Source organism: Hyalella azteca, unplaced genomic scaffold (assembly GCF_000764305.2).
Source record: "Hyalella azteca isolate HAZT.00-mixed unplaced genomic scaffold, Hazt_2.0.2 contig7108, whole genome shotgun sequence".
Classification (NCBI taxonomy): domain Eukaryota; kingdom Metazoa; phylum Arthropoda; class Malacostraca; order Amphipoda; family Hyalellidae; genus Hyalella; species Hyalella azteca.
Genome location: NW_025937240.1, coordinates 1 through 23,280, shown reverse-complemented (window position 1 = coordinate 23,280; position 23,280 = coordinate 1). Strand labels below are relative to the sequence as shown.

The 23,280-nt window shown below is 36.8% G+C and overlaps 1 protein-coding gene across 1 annotated transcript; it reads right to left on the bottom strand.

Annotated features, from left to right (window-relative positions):
- Positions 1 to 1,914: 1,914 nt before the first annotated feature.
- LOC108674842 lies at positions 1,915 to 16,040 on the bottom strand. Its single transcript, XM_018162816.2, has 9 exons — positions 15,916 to 16,040; positions 14,515 to 14,639; positions 12,756 to 12,895; positions 12,277 to 12,299; positions 10,162 to 10,322; positions 5,699 to 9,438; positions 4,329 to 4,528; positions 3,851 to 4,003; positions 1,915 to 3,565 (listed from the first exon to the last, which is right to left on the bottom strand). Exons 1-9 carry the CDS (start codon positions 15,934 to 15,936, stop codon positions 3,401 to 3,403), a joined length of 4,728 nt encoding a protein of 1,575 aa, XP_018018305.1. The 5' UTR covers positions 15,937 to 16,040; the 3' UTR covers positions 1,915 to 3,400.
- Between the last annotated feature and the right edge of the window lie 7,240 nt (positions 16,041 to 23,280).

Here is a 23,280-nt window from a genome sequence, read left to right as displayed (position 1 = left end):
AAGACCTAGTGTTTTTGCAGTATTTTGACACGCAAATGTATGACGTCACCATTTCAACCATCAATGAACGCATGGAACTAAAACAAAGCTTAATATAAAGGAAAAGCTGGAGAGGTGACGGAATTACCTACGATGTCGGAATATACCGCGTTTACCCTAGCCACTTCTATCTTATTTGTTTACTTTTTTATCTTGTTTTATTCACAGAAGGCATCAAGCATCTGCCTGATTTTCCAGAATGACATCTGTTCTGTATGCCAGTCATAGTGGGAAACCAGAGCTTTTTTAGAATCAGTTCAGTTTTAATTTCCTCATTTACTCAAGATTTAAATCAATTTTCTAAGTATGATGATGCTGGTATCCAGGATACTTTACTGGTCTACTTATAGGACTCAGAAATGAACTTGAGTTGAGGGAGAGTCTAAAAAACTCTAGCCTCCCAAGCTAACATTTTTATGGCAATACAATATAAGAAATTCATACATAATGAAAAAATTATTGAAAAAATGATACAAAATTTCTGTGTTTTCCTTCTTTTTTTTTTGTTAAATCCAGGAATAAAAATGTTACAAAAATGTTTAAAAGTTACGTTAAATAGGTCTTTTTAGTAATTTATCAATTACCAAAAATTTATAGGCTAACCACCATTCAATGTTTTGAGGTGACAAATGATTTTCAAGGTAAGCATTACCTGTGAATTGATATTTATCTCCATAAACGTGTAAACATTCATGATGGCGGCGGCTTCTGTACGATTTTTTTTAGCTGAAACTCGACGTATTTTTCGATGTACCTAGGTATGTGGAACGTATTCAATAGGCCAACGTGCAGACTGAAGATAAACATTCATACGTCCGCCGCTGTTAGAGATCAATTAGTTTTGAAATCCAGAAAATACGTGAGAAGGAAAAAATTTTTGAAAACAAGTTTATGATAACTTGAAATGAACAGCTCTATTCAAGTTCCAACGCCATTAAATCAAATAATATACGTTTGAAAATTACTTTTTAAAGACAACACTTCTAAAGAATCTAGTGTTTCCAATATTACAGATGTACAATGAATTTATAATTTTATTTTCGAATATTAAAAAAATTAATTTTTCAATTTATCTTAATATATAAATTTTTTTAATTATTTATTCTGTCATTTGATTCATGCATTGCCTCCAACTTCACACAAGTATGCAAAATTTCAGGTCAATTGGACAGGTAAAAGTGTGTCATATATCAGTTCAAAAATAATTTATTTTGTCATTTTATTCTTGCATTGTCTTCAACTTTACGCAAGTGTGCAAAATCAGATCGATAGGACAAGTAGAAGTGTGTTAAATTTTGATTATAAGATTTGTAGCAGACAGACAGACAAGCAAACAAGAAGTGAAGTTAAAGAGAAGTGTTGTAAAAAATGCTACACATTCCTGAGGCGAAAAATGTAAATAATGAAGAAATCACTCATATTAAAATAGAACGTTATTGTTATCTGGTTACCAGTGGTTAGTAAAAGCCATTAATAGCTGGCTACTTAAAAACTTGAACTCAGTAATGCTTATAAAAGTCAAGTTTTAATATTATAAATGGAATAGATTGTATCTATCAACCGAAAGTAATGTTATTAGCGTTTTAAAATTTTTTTTTTACAGAGAGCATAGTATCATGCAAAACCTATTACAGTACCACGCAACCATTTCCATCAGTTGTGTCACCACATAAATAAGTGAAGCTTAAGACTTGAATAAGGAAATACATGATTAGAATTTTAAAAATATATAGAAAAGTAGCTAAATACTTTTCCAAAGGAGGACCGAGACATTCGGTATCAGACGTAGCTTTTGGAGAAGAAACATTAGGGAAGTTCAACTTCTAAGTCGAACTGATCAATCCACTTTCAATTTAATTATAAAGAAAAAAAACGACATTTTCAGGTTGATTTATTACCGAATTTGAAGCAAACGACCAAATGAAAAAATTTGTTCGTCATAACCGATCAGTTTGTCAAGCAAAGCACATCTATCTCAGCAATCACTGTCATACTAATGAATAACTACTTTATCAACTTAAAATAAAAAATTTTCGATCCTTGCATTCAAAGCTATTGACTACCAGTCTTCCAAGTACAGAGTTGAGGGATACAAATTATTCTTCATGTGATAAAGCTCAATTAAAATGAGCAACAAGCGCTTCTGAATTATTACAAACAAAAAGCTACAATTGAACATAATCTAATCCATCAACATCAATAAGTACGTGGAACGGCCGTGAACATACGATGTCAGATGGACCATGCGCGTGTCTTACGATCTGTCACATGAAAGAGAGACCACTCAACTATCTAATGCGAAATTAAAGTTATCAAAAATATATTCCATTTACAAAATGCCAAGAAATCAAGGGGCACTAAGACTGATCAATCACTAAATTTTAAACGTCAACTTAGCGCAGATTCCATTAACTGGCACTGGGAGGTAATTTTTTCATCATAGTAAAATAATGCGTACCCACAGCAGTAAATGCAGATGGATTACTTTTCTAAGAATACGAGCCTTTTCAATGAACGAAGAAGAAGCACAGGAGATTACTTTCCAGAATGCCCAAGAGAGAACACCGAACGAACATATTATGTGTTTACGGAAATAGAAGGAAGTGATTATAAAAAGTAGATTAAGTAAAAAAATACATTGAATATGAGTACAGCGATTCAGGTACACAATTTAGTGTTGTGATAAAGGAATGAAGTAATTATTACAACTTTCTCGTAATGAACGCTTTAGAAATGCTAAAAATCTATAAAGCGTTTCAATCTTATACACAGCCAAACGACAGACAAACAAGCAAGGAAAGAAATGACAGCAGCGCACACATGCTACAGTAAACTTCAAGATAAATTGGCACATAACGAGTATAAAATACAGTTTTCATGGTTTTTGCCTTAATTGAGTATTACAAGTGGCAGTATTAAGCAGTTTTTATTTGATAGAGTAGTAGACAGTAGTAATCCTCAAAGTTCAGAGAAACAATACCTTGAAATCATACACACTATCATTATGAGATCTTTTGCGTAGCGAAATTTCAAATGAAAATGCTAACATATTTCCGATTCAAAAAATTCATAATACATCAGACTCTACAAATAAGTCGCAACAGACTGTGGACTTCAATATTTTGATACGTAAAAAAGATCAGGAAAATGTGTGAAGATGCGGAGACTAGGAGAGGATTAACTAAATTAATAATTTAGTTGAACATTTGTCCAGATTCAATGACCTCGCAGAATACGCCTTTCAATGTGCATGAGGCCAGAACCTTCTCGGGCATTATTAGTACTTTGTCGAGAGGATGACATGGGTAGTTTCTGACTATATTTCAATTTTGTTGAGAGTATTTCAAATTGTAGACAAATTTCATGACAATAATTTCGAAGATGATGACTGGGGCAATTCTTTGCTGAGGCTGTAACGAGCGGCAACGAGGAGCTCGGCAGATTCATGGAAGGGGAGACCGGTGACTTCACAGCATTTTCGGATGACAAGAAGCGGAACTTGCACGCGCCAGGTGTACATGTGAGGCTGCAACGCAAGTCAACCATTAGTTTCTACTATTCAGCGTACACGATTTTAAATGATTTGTTAGAACTCTGCAGTAAATTGTTAGCACGACTATGAATGATACAATGTAAAATAGCTCATTTCTATCAACCTAGCCTAGTTGCGTGAAGACTCTCTGTCCACCCTGGTGTATGCGAATCCACTTGTTTTGTGAGATTTACCAGCATTTGTCGAGTAAAGTCTATCTTGTAATTCAGTGCAGGGTTATCACTAATTCAACGCTGTGCTGGTCAGGATTATACTCACAGGTCTGGGGTCCCTCTTGAACCTGGCATTGATCTCAGGTTCCATGTTCTCTTCCAGGAAGGTGGCGATGGTGGTGATCTGGGCATGAGACAGCAGGGCGAAGTACAGGTACGTGTTGAGCATCTCAGTTGCGTTCACGCCACGCAAGTATGTCTGTAGAACATATTTCTTAACTGTTTTTCAAGGAGCAGTAACATTATAACAACAGAAGAATATTACATCGTTAAATACATGTAATAAAATTTATTTTTAAGTATCGAGACTGCGATACTGGAGAGAAGACATGCAATCATACGTCCAAATAATGAATAAGAAAAAATGCAATTCTTAGTACAGCATTACGCTTGAGCTGCCTTTCACTTGCATGTAGGATGCATTCAAAATTTCAACATGCATTTAATTCAAAGCAAACAGACACCGCATATATAGATACCATATAAATAACTAGATATTTGATCAATAGACTAACACTACTCACGGAATGCCATAAGTTGAGTTCCTTGCCGCAAAGCACATTCCTGAGCCACGACAGCTGTGAGGGCAGCCACTCAATGAGCTTGTTACCCTTAAAGTCGGACCAAATCTTGTGCATGACCGTACGCAGGTTTTCCGGCTCGCAGTGAGGAGGCACGGGGGCCTCCGCCTCAAAGCAGCCCAGCAACACGTCCATTGGGTCCTCTGAAATAAAATGTTGGGGTTAACGAGTTGTTCAGCTGCGATGAAGAATTAATTAACGCAAATTGGGTGTAGGTCAAGTGCGAATCGTACCCATTGGGTCCTCTGAAATCATATGTTGGGGTTAACGAGTTGTTTAGCAGCGATGAAGAATTAATTAACGTGAATTGGGTGATGGTCAAGTGCGAATCGTACCCATTGGGTCCTCTAAAATAAAATGTTGGGGTTAACGAGTTGTTCAGCTGCGGTGAAAAATTAATTAACGTGAATTGGGTGTCGGTGAAGTGCGAATCGTACCCATTGGGTCCTCTGAAATCAAATGTTGGGGTTAACGAGTTGTTCAGCTGCGGTGAAGAATTAATTAAAGTGAATTGGGTGTCGGTGAAGTGTGAATTGTACCCATTGGGTTAGCTGAAATCAAATGTTGGGGTTAACGAGTTGTTCAGCTGCGGTGAAGAATTAATTAAAGTGAATTGGGTGTCGGTGAAGTGTGAATTGTACCCATTGGGTTAGCTGAAATCAAATGTTGGGGTTAACGAGTTGTTCAGCTGCGATGAAGAATTAATTAAAGTGAATTGGGTGTCGGTGAAGTGTGAATTGTACCCATTGGGTTAGCTGAAATCAAATGTTGGGGTTAACGAGTTGTTCAGCTGCGATGAAGAATTAATTAAAGTGAATTGGGTGTCGGTGAAGTGTGAATTGTACCCATTGGGTTAGCTGAAATCAAATGTTGGGGTTAACGAGTTGTTCAGCTGCGGTAAAGAATTAATTAACGTGAGTTTGGCGTTGGTGAAGTGCGAATTATACTGCTTTCATGACCCTGAAGTGCCATTAGGTGATAATTGCAACGAGTACCTACTCCTACTGAATAGAGTCTCAAATGATTATGACGGTATGGGTCGTATGGATTCCTTACTATTCAATGGACTGTTTCTATCAAATAAGATATTATTTGAGAGAAATTTGAAAAAATCAACTAGCTAATTCATAATAGCTGCAGTATAATTAAATTTAAGCATAAAAAACGTACTGACGCATTAAGTAGAAAAGTTGAATTTTAGAGTGATACACGCATAATGGATGCATTATAACAATAAATAACAATATTTTACCATAATAAAGATTCCAACGAGTCAGTGAAAATTATTCTAATTGAAATGAATGAGCTCTAACCTTCATCATCGAGATTGCTGTTCTCGAGTGAGATGGTAGAATTGGGGTGCAAGTCCTTCTCTGGCGATCCGGTATTGAACCAAGAGTCGTCGTTATTGCGGTTCTCGGGTTCTGCCCCAGATTCTGATGCTACCAGGCGATCAGGCGGTGCTTCTTGAGAAGCACATTCTGAGACATCGTTTGCAAGTGACTGAGTTGTAACTGGTTTTGATTTTCCTCTGGATTCGAGCGACGAATGATCTGAAGGACTTTTACCCTTCAGCCAATCTTTTAAGGACGATTGTTCTCCACCAGAAGCTTTTGACGTGCCTGGTCTCACATTCCGGCCTGACTTCTGATTACTACTACGCTTGCTTCTACTCTTAGAATAACTCGCAGTGGCAGCCAATTTTTTACCCTTGCTGGACAAGTTTTTATTTGATTTTTCACATGAATTTTCATCCGTAACATGGTCTAAGTAAAACCGGGGTGGAACCGAAGGGTTACGTTTAGACCTTCCTGACGTAGTGGATGAATTTTGAATTTTTGAGTCAACAACTTTGGGATCATTTCTGGCTTCAAGTGTCAGTCCATCACTGAATACAACATTTCCTGTTCTATGTGAAGGGGATCTTCTAACAGTGGCATCATCGTCAGGCGAATCCTTGCAGTTATTACGAATAGGCTGGGAGTGGGAAGACGATTTTCCTATTTCATTAGAAATTGCTTCATCAAATGCAGTGACGGGCACATTGTCATCAAGAAGTTTTGTAGGATTGCTTGATTTGGAATTTACTTTAACAGGAGACTTTTTTAATGCCTTAGAGTTCCCCGCAATAGAACTCGCACAAGAAGTAGAGGATGAACTAATCCCTGTTTTCTTAGGCCTCCCTCTTTTCCGAATACCAACTTGTGTTGTGTTAGACGGCTTATCAATGATTCCATGAAAGACAGTTAATTTTTCAGGGTCGGTAGTAGAATCTAAATCAGGAAGTTCATCATCGCTGTTAAAAGTTTCCATCAAGCATTTCGATGTAATTTGTTTGGAACGCTGGATCTTTGCCCTGGCAAGCTTTCTCGGAGACAACACTTCTCCTTGACTATTCCGTTTCTTAAATTTATGAACTGCAGAGCTCGCTTTTGCACAGGATTTTTTCATACTACTGGTCTTCTTACTTGAATTCTCAGTACATGCTTTTCGGGCTTTTGTGTTTTTCTTTGTTTCTTTTTTCTCTTGCAAAACACAGGGCTTAGCTTCAGTCACACCGTTTCTCAATGGAGGAGTCATGCTTTCCATTAAAGCCAGATCAAATTCAGTTTTCCCTTCATCAGAGGTCTGTAAACTTTCTTCCGTGCTTTGATATTTAATTTTTCTCTTTTTGACGGGAGGTTTCTTTGTAACATAAATAGCATTGGGCAGCTTCTGTGTCTTAGTTGAGGGGCGCGGCTTAGATGTCGCAGACGTAGAAGAGGAAGATGAAGTTGCATCACTTGCACCATTGGGCAAGTCAGGACATGTTTCTAAACTAACATATGGAGTTTCATATACAATTTGTTTAATTTCCTCCGGTGAACAAATCGCCGAAAGAGGGTAGTTCTTGGGCATCGCTTTCGACGTTGCAGGGAGGGTTTGGTCAAGCGTGCAGCTATTGTGGACGATGGGGCTATACTCCTCCAGATGATCTTCAAGTCTTGTAGGTGGTCTCGCGAGTGGGCACGCGTCAGGGGAGGTGGCAGCGGCCGGTGTTATCTGTAAACAAGATTGCAATGAATCTTCTCGTCCTAAAGGTGAAGTGCTCAAAGTCTTACGAGAAGATTGATGCATGCCATTAGTCTTCAGTGAACATTTAGTAGAAGAGAACGAGTTCAGAGGATTATCATTGATAGATAAAATGGAGTTATTTGTGCGACTAGATTGCCTGCCGAGTTGGCACGTCATAATCACAGGACTAGTAGAATCCTGCCGTGATGGCATCATAGAAGCTGATATATTATCAGGGATTTCATTGTCTGAGCTTCTTTCACGCGGAAATAATTTATGAGCTCTTGGTAATCTAGGCGGATCTTCACCGCTAATATTGGGGCTACTGTGCATGACGTCGTGCTTATCAGCAGGAATTTCTTTTGAATGAATAAAAGTAATAGAACCAGTGTCAGGAATTCCGTTCTCATCTACATAGAAGCTCCTTTCTTCCAAGTATGCAAAGCGTGTGTCGGGAACTTCTGAAGTTTTTTCACTGGACTCGCAACCTGTATTCTCCACTTGACAGTTAGGACTGGATTTGGAGGGAGAAATTGCACCAAAACTTCCATATTGACGAGTAATAGACGAGTCAGTACAATTTTTAGCAGCCGGCTGTGAACGGAACCATCTATCCTTTGCTGGAGGGTCCACCAAATTGGCCACAGGTGCAGGTACGACTGATCTTAGGCTTCGGGTGCGTCTCACCCACGGATTACCTTCAGAGACTTCATAATCTTCCACTCGCTTGCCGAATTTCTTAACATCAGAAAAATATGGAGGAAGATTGGCAGGTTTGATGGCATCCATCGCACTGGTGTCATTGTTTCCGGTCCTGGAAGAAGTGAACGTTGGTGTCATCATATTTTCACTAGCGGACAACTGAGAATCGTTGATATCTTCATGACAAGAATCGGGATCAATTTGATCAAGTATTTCTAAATCTTGTACATTTTCCGATACATCGGCGTCAGGGTTGTGCGAGTACTCAGTGGAATTCTCCTCATTACATAAACGTGCATCCTGTAGAGATAGAGACTTGTGATCAATTGACCCGTCTGCCGTGTGTAGATAATCACTGAACATGTCTGGACTGCATGCTGACATCACATTCCCATCCGAGTCAATGTTATTATTCAAGAAAGTATAATTCCCAGGCGTGTGAACAGCGGACAAAGAAACAATTGAGAGCGGCTCAAACTCATCAGTCCCACATGAAGAATAAAATTCGTCCTGAAGATCACTTTCGGGCACATTTCTTTCAGGAGACCGGCTGTCTTCAATCAAAGGGTCTTGATAAATTGATGGACTGAATGGATCGTAGGAAGAATGGGGCGACGAGCTCAGCTCATCTTTATAGCCTGTTATTTTCTTTCTTAATGAAGTTCTCGTTTCAGAACCAGAACTACTAGAAGTACCGTTGTGGGAAGAATTATTTAGAGAACCAAATGATTTCATTTTCAACTTTGAATCACAATTTTCAGAGCTGTTGATGGAAAAATTAGATGGACTTATCACGTCCTGAGTAGCTCCATGATGTGCGCTATTTACACGCATAAATTTCCAGCGAGAATTCGACACAAAAGGTGGAGGAGTGGAATCATGAGGTGGTGAAGACGCTGCATTATGAGGTGAAGACGCCACATTAGGAGATAAAGACGTAGCATTATCAGGTGACGACGGTACATTGTGAGCAGAAGACGCTGCATTAGGCGGAGGCGGGCTTATATTAGATTGTACAGCTAAGCATTGCGACGATTTGACCCTATCTTGCTTACTGGCCTGAAGATCAAATATGGGAAAATTCCTCGAAAATTTTTCTTTAGGCTCTTCGAAAGACACAGCTATTGGCTGGTCGTTGGATTGTACAGGAGGGCAATATACTACGCTGTCGTCAGGTGATGTGCTGTCAAATACACTATACTTCTCTTGCCTTGAGGCGCTGCAGCGAGGCACTCGAACTCGGGCTTCTCGTTTCTGTTTCTTTGCTTTGGCTCTTCCTTCTGTCAATGTGGCACACCTGAGGGAAATAGAGTATGATGTAGAAATTATTGCTAAAGAGACCAGATAAAAATTATCGAGAAAAACTATACTTAGAATAGAATATCGCTAAAATCAGCCATAAGTAGCTAGAAAAATATAAATGGCTATATAAATTTTATTCCAAAACCTTCAAATGTATACACAATCAATATATTATTAAATTATCACCTCAATAAGCACAAGAAAATTGGAAGAGAAGTAGAATGATCAAGATAACTCAAGTACTATTCATACTAGTAATCGAGCTCTTAGTACTCAAATAGTATGACAATGATTTCAAATTCTAGTGTTAAGACAACGTTAAAATTAATAAAAGTCATTGTGATAATTCATGCATTGTGATGCATGTTTACAAAATGAAATGCAACAAAATAAAAATTATTTTCAACATAACCAACGACAGAGAACAATTATTAATACAATTACAATTTAGCCATTTCCGACATAGTTACATATTTAGTATAACAATCAAAACAAAATGCACGTTTACAAATGAAATGCAACAAAATAAAAATTACTTCCCAACATAACAAACAACGGAGAGTAATTTTTAATACAATTACGATTTAGCCATTTCCGACATAGTGACATATTTAGTATAACAATCAAAACAAATGCACGTTTACAAAATGAAATGCAACAAAATAAAAATTACTCCCCAACATAACCAACGGCAGAGAGTAATTTTTAATACAATTACAATTTAGCCATTTCCGACATAGGCTTTTCTGGTGATGCCGCCTCCGCCGCTGGGGCGTCAGGTGAGCGCTGTAGACGCGCCCGCTTGCCCGTTCTGACGACGCGCGTCCTACGGCCGGCGTCACTCAGTGCCGCGTCAGCGCCTTGGTCAGGAGACACCACCTGCGCGATCAGACGTCGTCAGTACAATGTCAGNCGTCAGTACAATCTGTGCGATCAGACGTCGTCAGTACAATCTGTGCGATCAGACGTCGTCAGTACAATCTGTGCGATCAGACGTCGTCAGTACAATCTGTGCGATCAGACGTCGTCAGTACAATCTGTGCGATCAGACGTCGTCAGTACAATCTGTGCGATCAGACGTCGTCAGTACAATCTGTGCGATCAGACGTCGTCAGTACAATCTGTGCGATCAGACGTCGTCAGTACAATCTGTGCGATCAGACGTCGTCAGTACAATCTGTGCGATCAGACGTCGTCAGTACAATCTGTGCGATCAGACGTCGTCAGTACAACCTGTGCAACCAGACGTCGTCAGTACAACCTGTGCGATCAGACGTCGTCAGTACAACCTGCGCGATCAGACGTCGTCAGTACAACCTGCGCGATCAGACGTCGTCAGTACGATAGATCATCGTGCACTCTCGGGGGACATCATCCTGCATTGAAGTAGTTTAAGCATATTGTCATGCATTGAAAGAGTATCATAATAAAGTGAATTGAATGAATTAATCCGTCATCACTCTACAGAGTCGAAGATGACAAAATGGAAGTGCTATATATAAAAAAATAAAATGCTATATAAGAGAATAAAATGCTATATATAATAGAATAAAATGCTATATATAAGAGAATAAAATGCTATATATAAGAGAATAAAACGCGATATATAAGAGAATAAAACGCTATATATAAGAGAATAAAATGCGATATATAAGAGAATAAAATGCAATATATAAGAGAATAAAATGCGATATTAAAAACCCTGGGGAATAGCACAATCGCAACACAAAAGCCCCGGTCAAATATTAAATGAAAAACCCTATGGAAAAGCACAATCGCAGATAAAACATTACATCAACGGAATAGTTCAAGAGATTCAATGAGAAATGTGTAAATTTTTGTTCTTGATATTGCAAACCAGGCATCTATAGCAGCTGCATGCACAAAAGCCCCGGTCAAATATCAAATGAAAAACCTGAGGAAAAGCACAATTGCAGCACAAAAGCCCCGGTCAAATATCAAATGAAAAACCTGGGGAAAAGCACAATCGCAGCACAAAAGCCCCGGTCAAATATCAAGTAAAACCTGGGGAATAGCACAATCGCAGCACAAAAGCCCCAGTCATATATCAAATAAAAAACCCTGAGGAATAGCACAATCGCAACACAAAAGTCCCAGTAAAATATCAAATAAAAAACCTAGGGAAAAGCACAATCGCAGATAAAACATTACATCAACGGAATAGTTCAAGAGATTCAATAATAAATGTGTACAGTTTTGGTTCTTGATATTGCAAACCAGGCATCTATAGCAGCTGTAAGCACTAAAGCCCCCAGTCAAATATCAAATAAAAAACCTGGGGAAAAGTACAATTGCAGATAAAGCATTAAATCTACGGAATGGTTTATGACATCAAATAATAAATGTGTACATTTTTGTTCCTGATATTGCAAACCAGGCCTCTAGGTGGAAGTGGGTGCCGTGCATAAACTTGGTATTTAAAATTATTTAGGACTCTTGATGAGAGAGCAAATCAAGCAAGATTATGTGCATTACGTTTGAAGATTACATATTGATAGCCTACATAACTGTTTTTATATACTACAAAAAATTAACCTTATTCAAAAGTTACTTTTTGAATATGTACATTGAAAAAAGCAAGACAACAGAGATCCTGAGGTAATGCTAATTTCCATCGTTTTGCTCATAGAATTCATAAAAAATATAACTCAGTACTCACTGCAGTGAGTGACAGAGAGCGCATTTTCTCGTTGACGAAAACTTGAGGTCACGGACGGACAGACATACGGACGGACGAACATGGCGAGCACTATAGCGCCTTTTTTCTACAAATGAGGAACTGCGCTAAAAACAAGCAAGAAAGCATTGATACTTGCACAATAACTTCTTCATCTGCTGCCAAAACCAAGCTGGTCATAATCAACCAGCAGATGTACATGAATAACAATGCTCACCTCAAGTGAATTTCTTCGACTTTCAGGGGATATTTATTGAAGTAAGCTTACTCTCTTGGTACTTTTTATTATTATGAAATATCAATTTGAAAAAATCTGCCTCAAAAGAAATCACAGCATAAAAACTCCCACAGTTTCTCACGAATTGGGGTACAATATTGATGAATTAAACCTACCTTTGAGGCACTGTAATTTGGTGTGATTTCTCCTCTATTTACTATTAACCTAATTTTGCTATTTATGTGGTATATACCTCCTTTCACTATTAACCTAATTCACTATTAACCTCCATTTACTATTGACCTAATTTTGTTATTTATATATATATATATATATATACCTCCATTTACTATTGACCTAATTTTGTTAATATGAGTATATTGTTAGAAGCACTTACTTTTTCTATATTTATCATCTATTCTGGCAAGCAGAAGATCCTGCACTGACGCCTCTTCATCAGACGAGGACAAATCTGAGCAGTCACTGCTTGGTGAGAGATAAAAGCAACGACACTTCTTATATTCCTTCCACTTGTACCTGGTGAGAGTAAAGAATTATTGATTGCTAATTTTTAATTATTAATTGCTAAATAATTAATTACATAGATATGAAATATATAAATATTGGTACATGAAAGAGTGAGAGATAAAAGCAGCGACACTTCTTATATTCTTTCCATTTGTACCTGGTAAGAGTACAGAATTATTGATTAATTGATCATTAATTAATTATATAGATATGAAATAAATAAATATTGGTACATGAAAGAGTGAGGTGTCGAATTAGTGGCACTTTTTAGATTATTTTCACTTGATTCTGGTTTAGAACAAGTCAATGGAAGCAAACTTTGATGAAGCTTGACAGTGAAATTCACTTAAATGTGAATACCGTATTATGTATAAAAAATATTCAGGAGCAATAGCAACACAAAATTCAGGAGATTTTCTCAAATAACTCAGTACAAAAAAAAAAAAAATTAACAGTTCTTTCTATACTTATTATCATTAATGGCACTAAAAAACACCATATTACTGTCAACAAGATACTGAATAAGTTGTCAATATTCTTAAATGATGCAAGCTAAATATTAATAATAAATATTAATAATTAAATACAAAATTAATAATTTGACATCTCATAAGCTCTTCCTATTCTCATTTTTTCAACAAGATTTTATGTGGCATTAGAAGCCGATCAGAGTGATATTAATTTCTTCCATTACTGCAACCTTTACCAATTCATTATCAATGCAGATTCGACCTTATCATAATTATTTAGTACCTAGCTAACAAAATAAGAAAGCCCAAATTTCCAATAAAAATTCATCAGATCATAAAAACAGTGACATAACTGAAATATTGGGGGTTTAAATGTTGTGCACCATTTGATTGCAACTGATATCTTTTAATGTATATTTTAGAGATCTTTAATTTAGTGCAGGTTAGAATGACATCTCAGGACTCGTCAGACTCAATTTGCACAATGGCACTTTTTTCAGTAAAATTGAACACAAAAATACTGCATGCAATTGAATTAAAATCCATCTGAATTCAATACATTAAATGTAAATCAAATGGGCTAAAGGAATCTTTGAATTATGCCTAGTGCAAAAAATAAATGGTCGAACAATGAATTAAATTAATAATCTTGATTTATACTGCAAATTCTTTAGTGTATTTCTACAAAAAAAAAATCAAATTCTTGCATATGGCAATCAAAAGGATTGGCTGATAACCATTGAAAATGAAGTTAAATTAGAAATGAAAGGAAGGGATAACCACATGACTTCAAAATAACAAAGAGTTCTTTCATAAAGCTAGATAATTTCAAATCAGAAAATATGATCTCCAGGGCCCATACTTTCAAAGTATGGTAAGAGATCGTAAGTTCATCAGCCAATCATTGACGGCCTTTCAAGCAAAGTCCACCAATCATAGACAAGAAAATAGAGCGTAAGTACTTACGTTCACTTAGCGAGTTTTGAAAATATGAAATTAGAGCGTACCGTAAGTACCCGGTACTTACGTTCACTTAGCGAGTTTTGAAAATATGAAATTAGAGCGTACCGTAAGTACCCGGTACTTACGTTCACTTAGCGAGTTTTGAAAGTATGGCCCCAGAACTGTCATTATTACTACAGTCATAATGAGACTCACGCAATAGTCACGAGCTCGCCATTCTTCTTCTTGGTTTCATCCAGCGGGAAGGCCTGTGTTGGCTCAAGAGCAGCAGATTTCACCTCGTACTCTTCAACAATCTTGTCAAGTAACTTCTGCAGATCCTGAACACCAGAGTAATTAAATAGAGAAATGTGTTGATTGAAGAGTTAATAATGCCTAATCTAGAAGTTTTAGTGTCTTCTCAACTTGTTAAGTATACCATAGTTAAAGTTTGTGAGGGAGAGGGGGTGCCATAGGACACATGGACTTTTCCCTTGCAATTCATCATTCGCCCTTTTCTCTTGTGAAATTTTTCATCATACGTGTTCACAAAAAAAAATTCATTATGTTTTGCAACATAACTCCATGATAAAACTTTCATAAAAATTTTGAATACAAATATCTTATATATTTATAAACTTGCTAATTTAAATTTAATGAATCCCTGAATTTAAGCCCCAATTATCAAATAACTGTTTTGATATTTATGCTATAAATTAAATATTCCAGATCAGAAAAGAATTCAACTAGTATTATTGATAATTCATTGCTAACATTAATAATTTGTTTCAAAGTAAATAGCAATGTTCTTTACCAACTGATATGGAACTCTCCATAAATTATTCTTGTAGTTGAGAACATGTAAAGCTTACAATAACATCAAATAAACACAAAACCCAAAAAAATGATCTCCAAATTTTGAATGCTTTTTTTAGTTATAAGAGGTACAGTGAGTAATTTTAGCTAGATTATATACAAGCTTTGTTAGTTTGATAATTTATAATTGCAAGTAAAAAAATTCAATCCGAATGCTTTGATTGTATCTACAATTAATTAATAATGATTAAAAAACAATAATGGACAAGCACCCAGAATGAATTATTACAAATAATCACGGTTAAAAACAACAAACTATTGAGCATCATTTTAAAACTTTAAAAAAGCCAAGCAATGCATTCAGTGGTACCGGTATGTAACCCTCCTTAAAAACATCTCTCGACTCAACCATTTCCCAATTAAACACATGGGTAAACTGATTCGGTCCCTTCAACACAATTCACAATTTATTACTGCTATTTTGTTGCTCTTTGCTCTGCTTTTTGTGCTTGATATTTTTACATAATCTGGTGCAATTATTCCTAATCGTGACCCAGTCTATAATCCCCTCCCTATACAAATGAACTAAGAATATGGAGCAAGTTAGTTTCATGGAATATATACCAATACAGATTCGACCAATACAAGACCGCAAAATGCTGTGAATGTTCGGCGATGTTCAGAATCGGCAACAGGCCTACGGCCTAATAAACGCTGAAACCGCTATTACTATTACCAATACACTTGGTTGGCTGATACATAAAAACATTCAACTGTTGCCTTCATGAACATTGTACTCACCTGCCAGTGGTGCAGGTGCATCCATTTCTCTGTGAGGTGAGGTAAGGTAATCTCAACACCTGACGAGTCTCTGTAAGAGGTTACTGGAACAGGACGTACTTCTGTTACCAGCACTCTGTCCTCCTTCACCTGCTCAGTGAAAACTTACTATTAGCAGAGATCCATAAAAAAATCAACATTGGTCTCTGTAAGAGGTTACCTACTGGAACAGGACATACTTCTGTTACCAGCACCCTGTCCTCCTTCACCTGCTCAGTGAAAACATATTAGCAGAGATCCATAAAAAAAATCAACATTGGTCTCTGTACGAGGTTACTGGAACAGGACGTACTTCTGTTACCAGCACCCTGTCCTCCTTCACCTGCTCAGTGAAAACTTATTAGCTGAGGTCCATAAAAAATCAACATTGGTCTCTGTAAGAGGTTACTGGAACAGGACGTACTTCTGTTACTTGCACCCTTTCCTCCTTCACCTGCTCAGTGAAAATTTATTAGCAGAGATCCATAAAAAAATAAACATTGGTTTCTGTAAGAGGTTACTGGAACAGGACGTACTTCTGTTACCAGCACTCTGTCCTCCTTCACCTGCTCAGTGAAAACGTATTAGCAGAGATCCATAAAAAAATCTGTACTTCTGTTACCAGCACCCTGTCCTCCTTCACCTGCTCAGTGAATACTTATTAGCAGCGGTCCACTGTGCAGAGAGTGGATGAATATTGCAAGATCTTTGGCGACGCTTCAGTAGCAAAATTTACACCTTCAGAAGATCTTGCCGACACATTTAGATTGAAATTCGTGCATTTAATATATCTGTCAGTCTTTCGCCAACTATTTAAAAAAAAGTAAGGCTTCCAGTATGTTGGATGGATCAGGATGCAGTGAAGCTTGTCCGGAAATCAGTTGCGATGAGTTTCCACAAAAAAAAAATGTAAACATCAAGTTTACGATTACGTAGTTGCGGTCACATTAGAGCAGTCAGACTGAATTATCACATGTTCAGTGGACACTTGCTGTACAATTGGACTGTTTTTAGGGTAAAATTAGTTATTTGGGGTAACACGTGCATGCAACCTTGTAAATAGTTTTTCATTACTCAGTGTAAATGGCTTTTCATTAAAAATTACCTGGCGCCGGATCTTAAAATTACCCGGCGACGCTTAGGGCTTAAAAACCCATATATTGGCGATGCTGTAGCCACCCTCTGCATAGTGGGCAGCGGTCCATAAAAAATCAACATGAGTGAATAAATTCATGACAACACAAATTAAACAGTAGAAGCAGTAACAGAGAATACTTATTAGCAGCAGTTAATACAGAATGAATGTGAGTGAATTAATGCCTAGCAATAGAGATCAAATTGTTAAATTTTTAAACATAGGAACCTGCCTATAAAATTATGAAAATGAAGGTATCAACAAAAATTTCAAGTAAAAACATCTAATGTGAGAAGAAATGAAATGCAAGATGAGAACAAGTTAAATGATTACTTAAGGTGTCAGACCACCACATACATAAATGAATTTATTCACTCTATTGAACAATGTCAACTGATTTTTCAATTTTGATTTTCAGAAAGCACATTATCATTTGAAGAAAAATTATGTATCACTCCTAATTAAGCACATTGCTGACAAGTTAAATAAGGAAGATGAGACAGAGAGACATTATCATTGATGCTATTTTTAGTAAATGTATAAGACAGGACTATTGAAAAATTTAGTGTAACACAGAAATTGGAGAAACAAAATTAAAAACATGGCATGAAACTTACCTTTAAAAAATCAATGTATTTTCCATATATTTTCATGCCAATGATATACCCTCTTCAAGGCACAAGTGGTAGAAAAAGGTAATTGGTAATTAAGTTTAGTGAGCTTGAAACAAGCAAAAATAAATCAATGCATGGAACTGAACTCTGAGTTTCAACCCTGAAAGGAAAAAAAATATGTTCATTATAATCAGACAAGAGAAATATATGTGTAGAAAACAGGAAGAATTTGACATGCGATTAAGCTTTCAACAGTTTCACAGAAATATTCCTTGAAATTTGCGGGTTCCCTTCATTTGAAATGGGAATGATTTTGTATCTACTTAGGAAGTTAGGAAAGCTTATTTTGAACTTCTGCAAATAACATGAAACAAAGAGCTTTTTCTGTCTTTTGTTCCAAATGGTACCAGGAAAGTTTGGAATCATGCAGTCTAATCATGTACTTCTGTCAATGATTGGATAGGTGGCGATTCATCTAGCAGAAACCTTGGGCTCTAAAAATTGCGGAGAAGCTCTGGTTGCAACTTGAAATGTAAATATATTACCATCTGATTGCTACTCAGTTTCTTTTTAACAGTAACTTTTCCATAAACTTGCATATAGTAGAAATTCTAGCAAAAAAATTATTGTTATCATATACTTATACTCTAGTCAAATATTAAAAATAGTTATGACTTATATGTACTGTCAAACAGGGTAATAAGGGATGGGCGGGGTAAATAGGGACGGTCGTCCCGCATTTCATAATGTTATAGCAGCTAAACTAATCCTAAAAACTAAAATAAGTCGCATTTTTTTCTATCTATGTAGCATAAAGCAAGGAATAATGGATTTTCAGCGCCTTTTTTTCCATAAATGAGAAAATGTGTTAAAAAATCTCTGAAAAAAGTGTGAAAAGTGAGATTTTTTAAACGTACTTCTGCTAAGATCTGTATAAAAAAATATATTCACCGTATTAGAAAATTTTACTTAAATAAAAGTTGCACACAGGTGTTGGCTTAAAACGTGACTGATGGAGTCTGACAAATGTTTTAGCTTTTATGGGCATTTCTCAACATTTTGTATTGATTAATTTAATCAAAAAAATTCCTTTTCTTAGGTCCTCATCATCGGCCTCATGTGCTGGTCAGGTTAAATTTTTCTAAGCAAATTTTAAATGTAAAATTTCACATTTTCTTGAAGTTTCAAATGATTTGCTGCCTTTTATTTTTTGTGACCCTGGTCTGGGCCCAGCATGATGTGCCCATACCCCATAAAAGATTCACAGTTTATTGCATAATTTTGTGTGATATTGAAAACTTTGTTGGTATTGGTAAAATAGTGAAAATTTTCATTTTTTTTAGATAAAATGTATTGCACAAATGTGTCAGACACGGATATAAATGACAAGTGAATATAATCAAATCAAGGAAGGCGTCATTGACATGGTATCAGACTTCAAAGCGAGTTCAAACCATGTGTGATGTCGGAAGAGTGTCAATTTCTGATGAACTCAGTGTATTGTTTGTCAGTGCAGTGGTGAGTGGAAGGCATAATCTGGTAAGCTTTTCAAATTTTGATCCATTTTCTTATGTAAACTTGAGAGTTGACGCTTGAGAATATACTACCTATCCAGAAATCCCCAGTCCACACTGGATCATAACTCCATGTCTCTACCTAAATTTGGTATCATCCTTACATCCTAAATTGAATGGCAATGATAGGATTTGGTAATTATTTTGCAAACCTCATTTTTAATTGGTAATGAAAATGTCTATTTCAGAACAGTTCTTGAATACACTTGTGAAAACTGAAGTTCTGTAATCGATAGAGTCTTCGAAATCACAAAATCATTAAATATAAAATATTTAGTTATATGAGTGAGATCATCAATTATCATAGAAGCTGTAAGAAAAAATAATTGTTTTTGACAATACAATACTTGATTTTTAGAAATACGATGCAAAAATTAATGATCCCAATTAGAATTCAACAGAATATTAGATCCCTATTAGAATTCAATTCAACATTTCTCATTCAGAAAAAGTTGGTACCTATTTGAAATTTATGATTTTACAAATTGCTTGAATGCAGTGCAGAAATTCAAAATCACCTTGGAGTGTGAATTTAAGTCCCATGACTGGAGAAACCTTCACAATTTATTGTACAATCACGTAAGATTGATATAAGCTTTTTGTCCCCTCGATGAACAGAGTTTATTTAGGTTCTATTGACTGTAACAGGAAGAACAATGCGATTCGACATATTAGCGGCCATCCAACAATCGGTCAATGGCTTTGATACACTGTATGGTCAAACTGTACAAATATTGTGGTAGACACATCATCCAAAAGTTTCAATGCAAAGATTCTTATTTAACCCTAATCGCGCAGGGTGAGCTGGAAAATGCCCTTATTTTCTAATACCCACAGTAAAAAAGTAACCACGAATCTCACAGCCTTGTCTGTTGCGATACTCTTCAACTGAGGTCTATTCTTGGTGTTGGAACAATAATATTTTAGCTATTTTGATCTATAATGATAAGGTGGTTCAGTGGTTCCCAAAGTGGGCGATATCGCCCCCCTGGGGGCGGTAGAAGGATATTTGGGGGCCTCTGGAAAGATCTGTGTTTGACCATTCTCTTTCAAAATTGCAGCATACTAAATATCAAGAAAGAGGTGTTTGTTTTTGTATGTGTCTGTCACCGGGGGGCGCTAGAGATTCACTGGGGAGCCCAGGGGGGTGCCAGCCTGAAAAAGTTTGGGAACCACTGAGGTAGATCATTAAGCAAACCACATATAAACATTTGCTACCGAGTAAGCGGACTCACGTGCCGGCAGCGAGCTACGCCCCTGTCGGACTCATGATATCAGTGTCCAACAAGCAACGGAGGTGGACGGTATACTCAAGCTTCCCGCTCCGCTGATGCATCTCATTTCATGCAGTTCTTTCAATGGCAGGCAATGAACTTGCAGAAAATGAGATAAAAAACAATAGGAACAAAGAAACTGAGAGAAACTAGTGATGAGGATGAAGGAGTTGCACCAGTGCTGGAGCTGCATATGCACCAGCAATAAATATGCACATGTTCTCAGGCACACGCACACGTGAATGACTTACAGTCTCGTCCACATGGGTAACATAGACACAAGTTTGAGCGGTCGCAGTTGTCGTACACGGGATTACGGGAGTGGCTCTGCTTGAGTACAGAAATTCAGTCCTTTCATTCTCACAATTTTTAAAAATAGGTTCGAGTTCACAATTGTGCATTTGAAGACTGCATTTGATAGGAAACAATCTATATTAATGGCTGGTAAAATAATCGCAGCATATGTAAAATAGAAGACACCTAAAAAATACTTAACAGAATTAAGGGCAGAAATCATTTGTACCCAAGGTTGTAGCATGACACGACAACCCAAGGTGATTAGGGTTAAAGGATAATAAATTGATTTATAATTATTTAATCCCAGCTATTGTTATAAATGAACATCATTCAATTTATTTTAAACGATTTTCATGAATTTGAATTACAATATTTATTTTGAAATCAACCATGTCATAGTAACAAAATAATTTGTTTAAGTTTTAGGCTTCCGAAAATATTTCAAACCTCTATCAGAAATATCATAATTACCGTAATCATTCTCCTGCATTGAGTACCTATATGAACGTTATGCACTGTGACAGTGTGACGTAATTGTCAGTTGCATGCCGGGTGCTGCCTTGGGGCCTTTTGTTGTTATGTGTAGTCTTGCTCCCATGAATTGCATGTTTAGCATGTGCATCATGGAAAAGTCTGCTTACAGTGTACTCATGGTAGTTGTTATTACTTTATGAATTTTAGTTCCCTGCAGTCAACTTAAGAGACAAATTTTTAACGAACTAATACTTTTTATAATTTTAATTGTTAAGTGAAAGCTGCAGGCACGCAAGTTTCAAGTGATTACTTTATAGAACCTTAGCTTAGCATACCCATACGTGTTTCAAATTCAAGCCTTTAAGAAGTTAATTTTTTTGCCTCAAATAATGTTGTATCGAAAAACTGGCCTAGGTGTATCTAGTCTAGGTGTATCGGGAATAATATATAAACCGTCAATTTTAGAATTCCATCCTGCCGGGCGGGCGTAGAATGGAATTCCTATGGCAGCATGACCACAAGAGTGCTTAGGTAACTCAATTTTTTCTTAAAAAAAATTAAGAAAGATGACACAGTTATTTTGCCTATGATTTTCAAAAATCATCTGTGAAACCATTCTCTCCAATCCCCATGAAATTTTTTTTCTCTCCAAACCAAATTCCCCCTATTATTAATAGGGGGAATTTGGTGTGGAATTCTAGCGGGATAATAAATTAACCAGTACACATAGGCTGACATAGCATATTGGAAAGCAGGACCTGAAAACTTGGAAAGGCCAGGAACTTTACACTTTCAGTCCATTATTTACATATCCTATCCCTTTCAGAATTCCAGCTGTGATTGGTTGATAGGATTGTGATTTTAGCCCCTTTCAGCTTTCCAGCTGTGGTTGGATAATGGAATTGTAATGCTATCTACTTTCTAGCTGTGATTGGTTGATGGGGATGCTTTCAAGCTGTTATTGGTTGATGGGGATGCTTTCAAGCTGTGATTGGTTGATGGGGATGCTTTCAAGCTGTGATTGGTTGATGGGGATGCTTTCAAGCTGTGATTGGTTGTGCCCATAAGCCCCACCCCCAAGTATGGTATATGTACTACACCCACTCAGGATGATGTATGTTTTCGGTGAATTTTCCCGCACATTTTCACTTTTTTGAAGCTATTGCTATGCACAGTTGGCGCAATGTAATGAAAATTGATTATCTTGGCGCACGTGTTCGCGCAATCCCGGCCATCTTTATTTTAGAAGAAATTTTCTCCAAAGTCATATGGCAACACTGAACACCGTCTGTTTACATTTCGTATGTATAACAGCTGCAGTTTACGATTACCGTATGTTCCGTATCCGACAAGGCGGACAACCGGAAGAGTCGGAAGTAACCAGGACATGTCTTACATTTTATTATTGTCAGTTCGACTCGCATAGTCAATATACTCGCGTATATTGTCGACTAAAATAGTAGAACTATTTTAGCTTTCTGAAGTACGGCGCACGGCGCATTTTTTTTGCCAACGTAGTACAGCGCACCGCGCAGGTCATTAAAATGACAAAATAAATTCCCACGCACCTGGCACATCTTCCTGACCATGGTACTACACTAACTACAGTACTGGTTAACTAAATACTTGACTGAAACTTGATCATTACAAACAAAAGGCCTGGAAAATGTAAAAAAGTCCATTAAATAAAAGTCAAATAAAAAATATCTATCAAACAAGAGACATCCAAATAATTCTTTTACAAATCTAAATTATTATCTAATGTCCTATAAAATTGAAACATTTTGTCTACTTTTGATCGTCCACATAGTGGCAGAGCAGAGAGTTTTTTAGACTCTCCTATAAGAAGGGGAAAAGAGTCTAAAGGGGAAAGGGGAAGGACTACATAGAAGGGGAAAACCTAGCTATTACGTGAAGGAAGTGGTTGACCTTATCGCCTCAGGGCTGCTACATTGCCTCAATTTCCTCAAGCCTGTCAT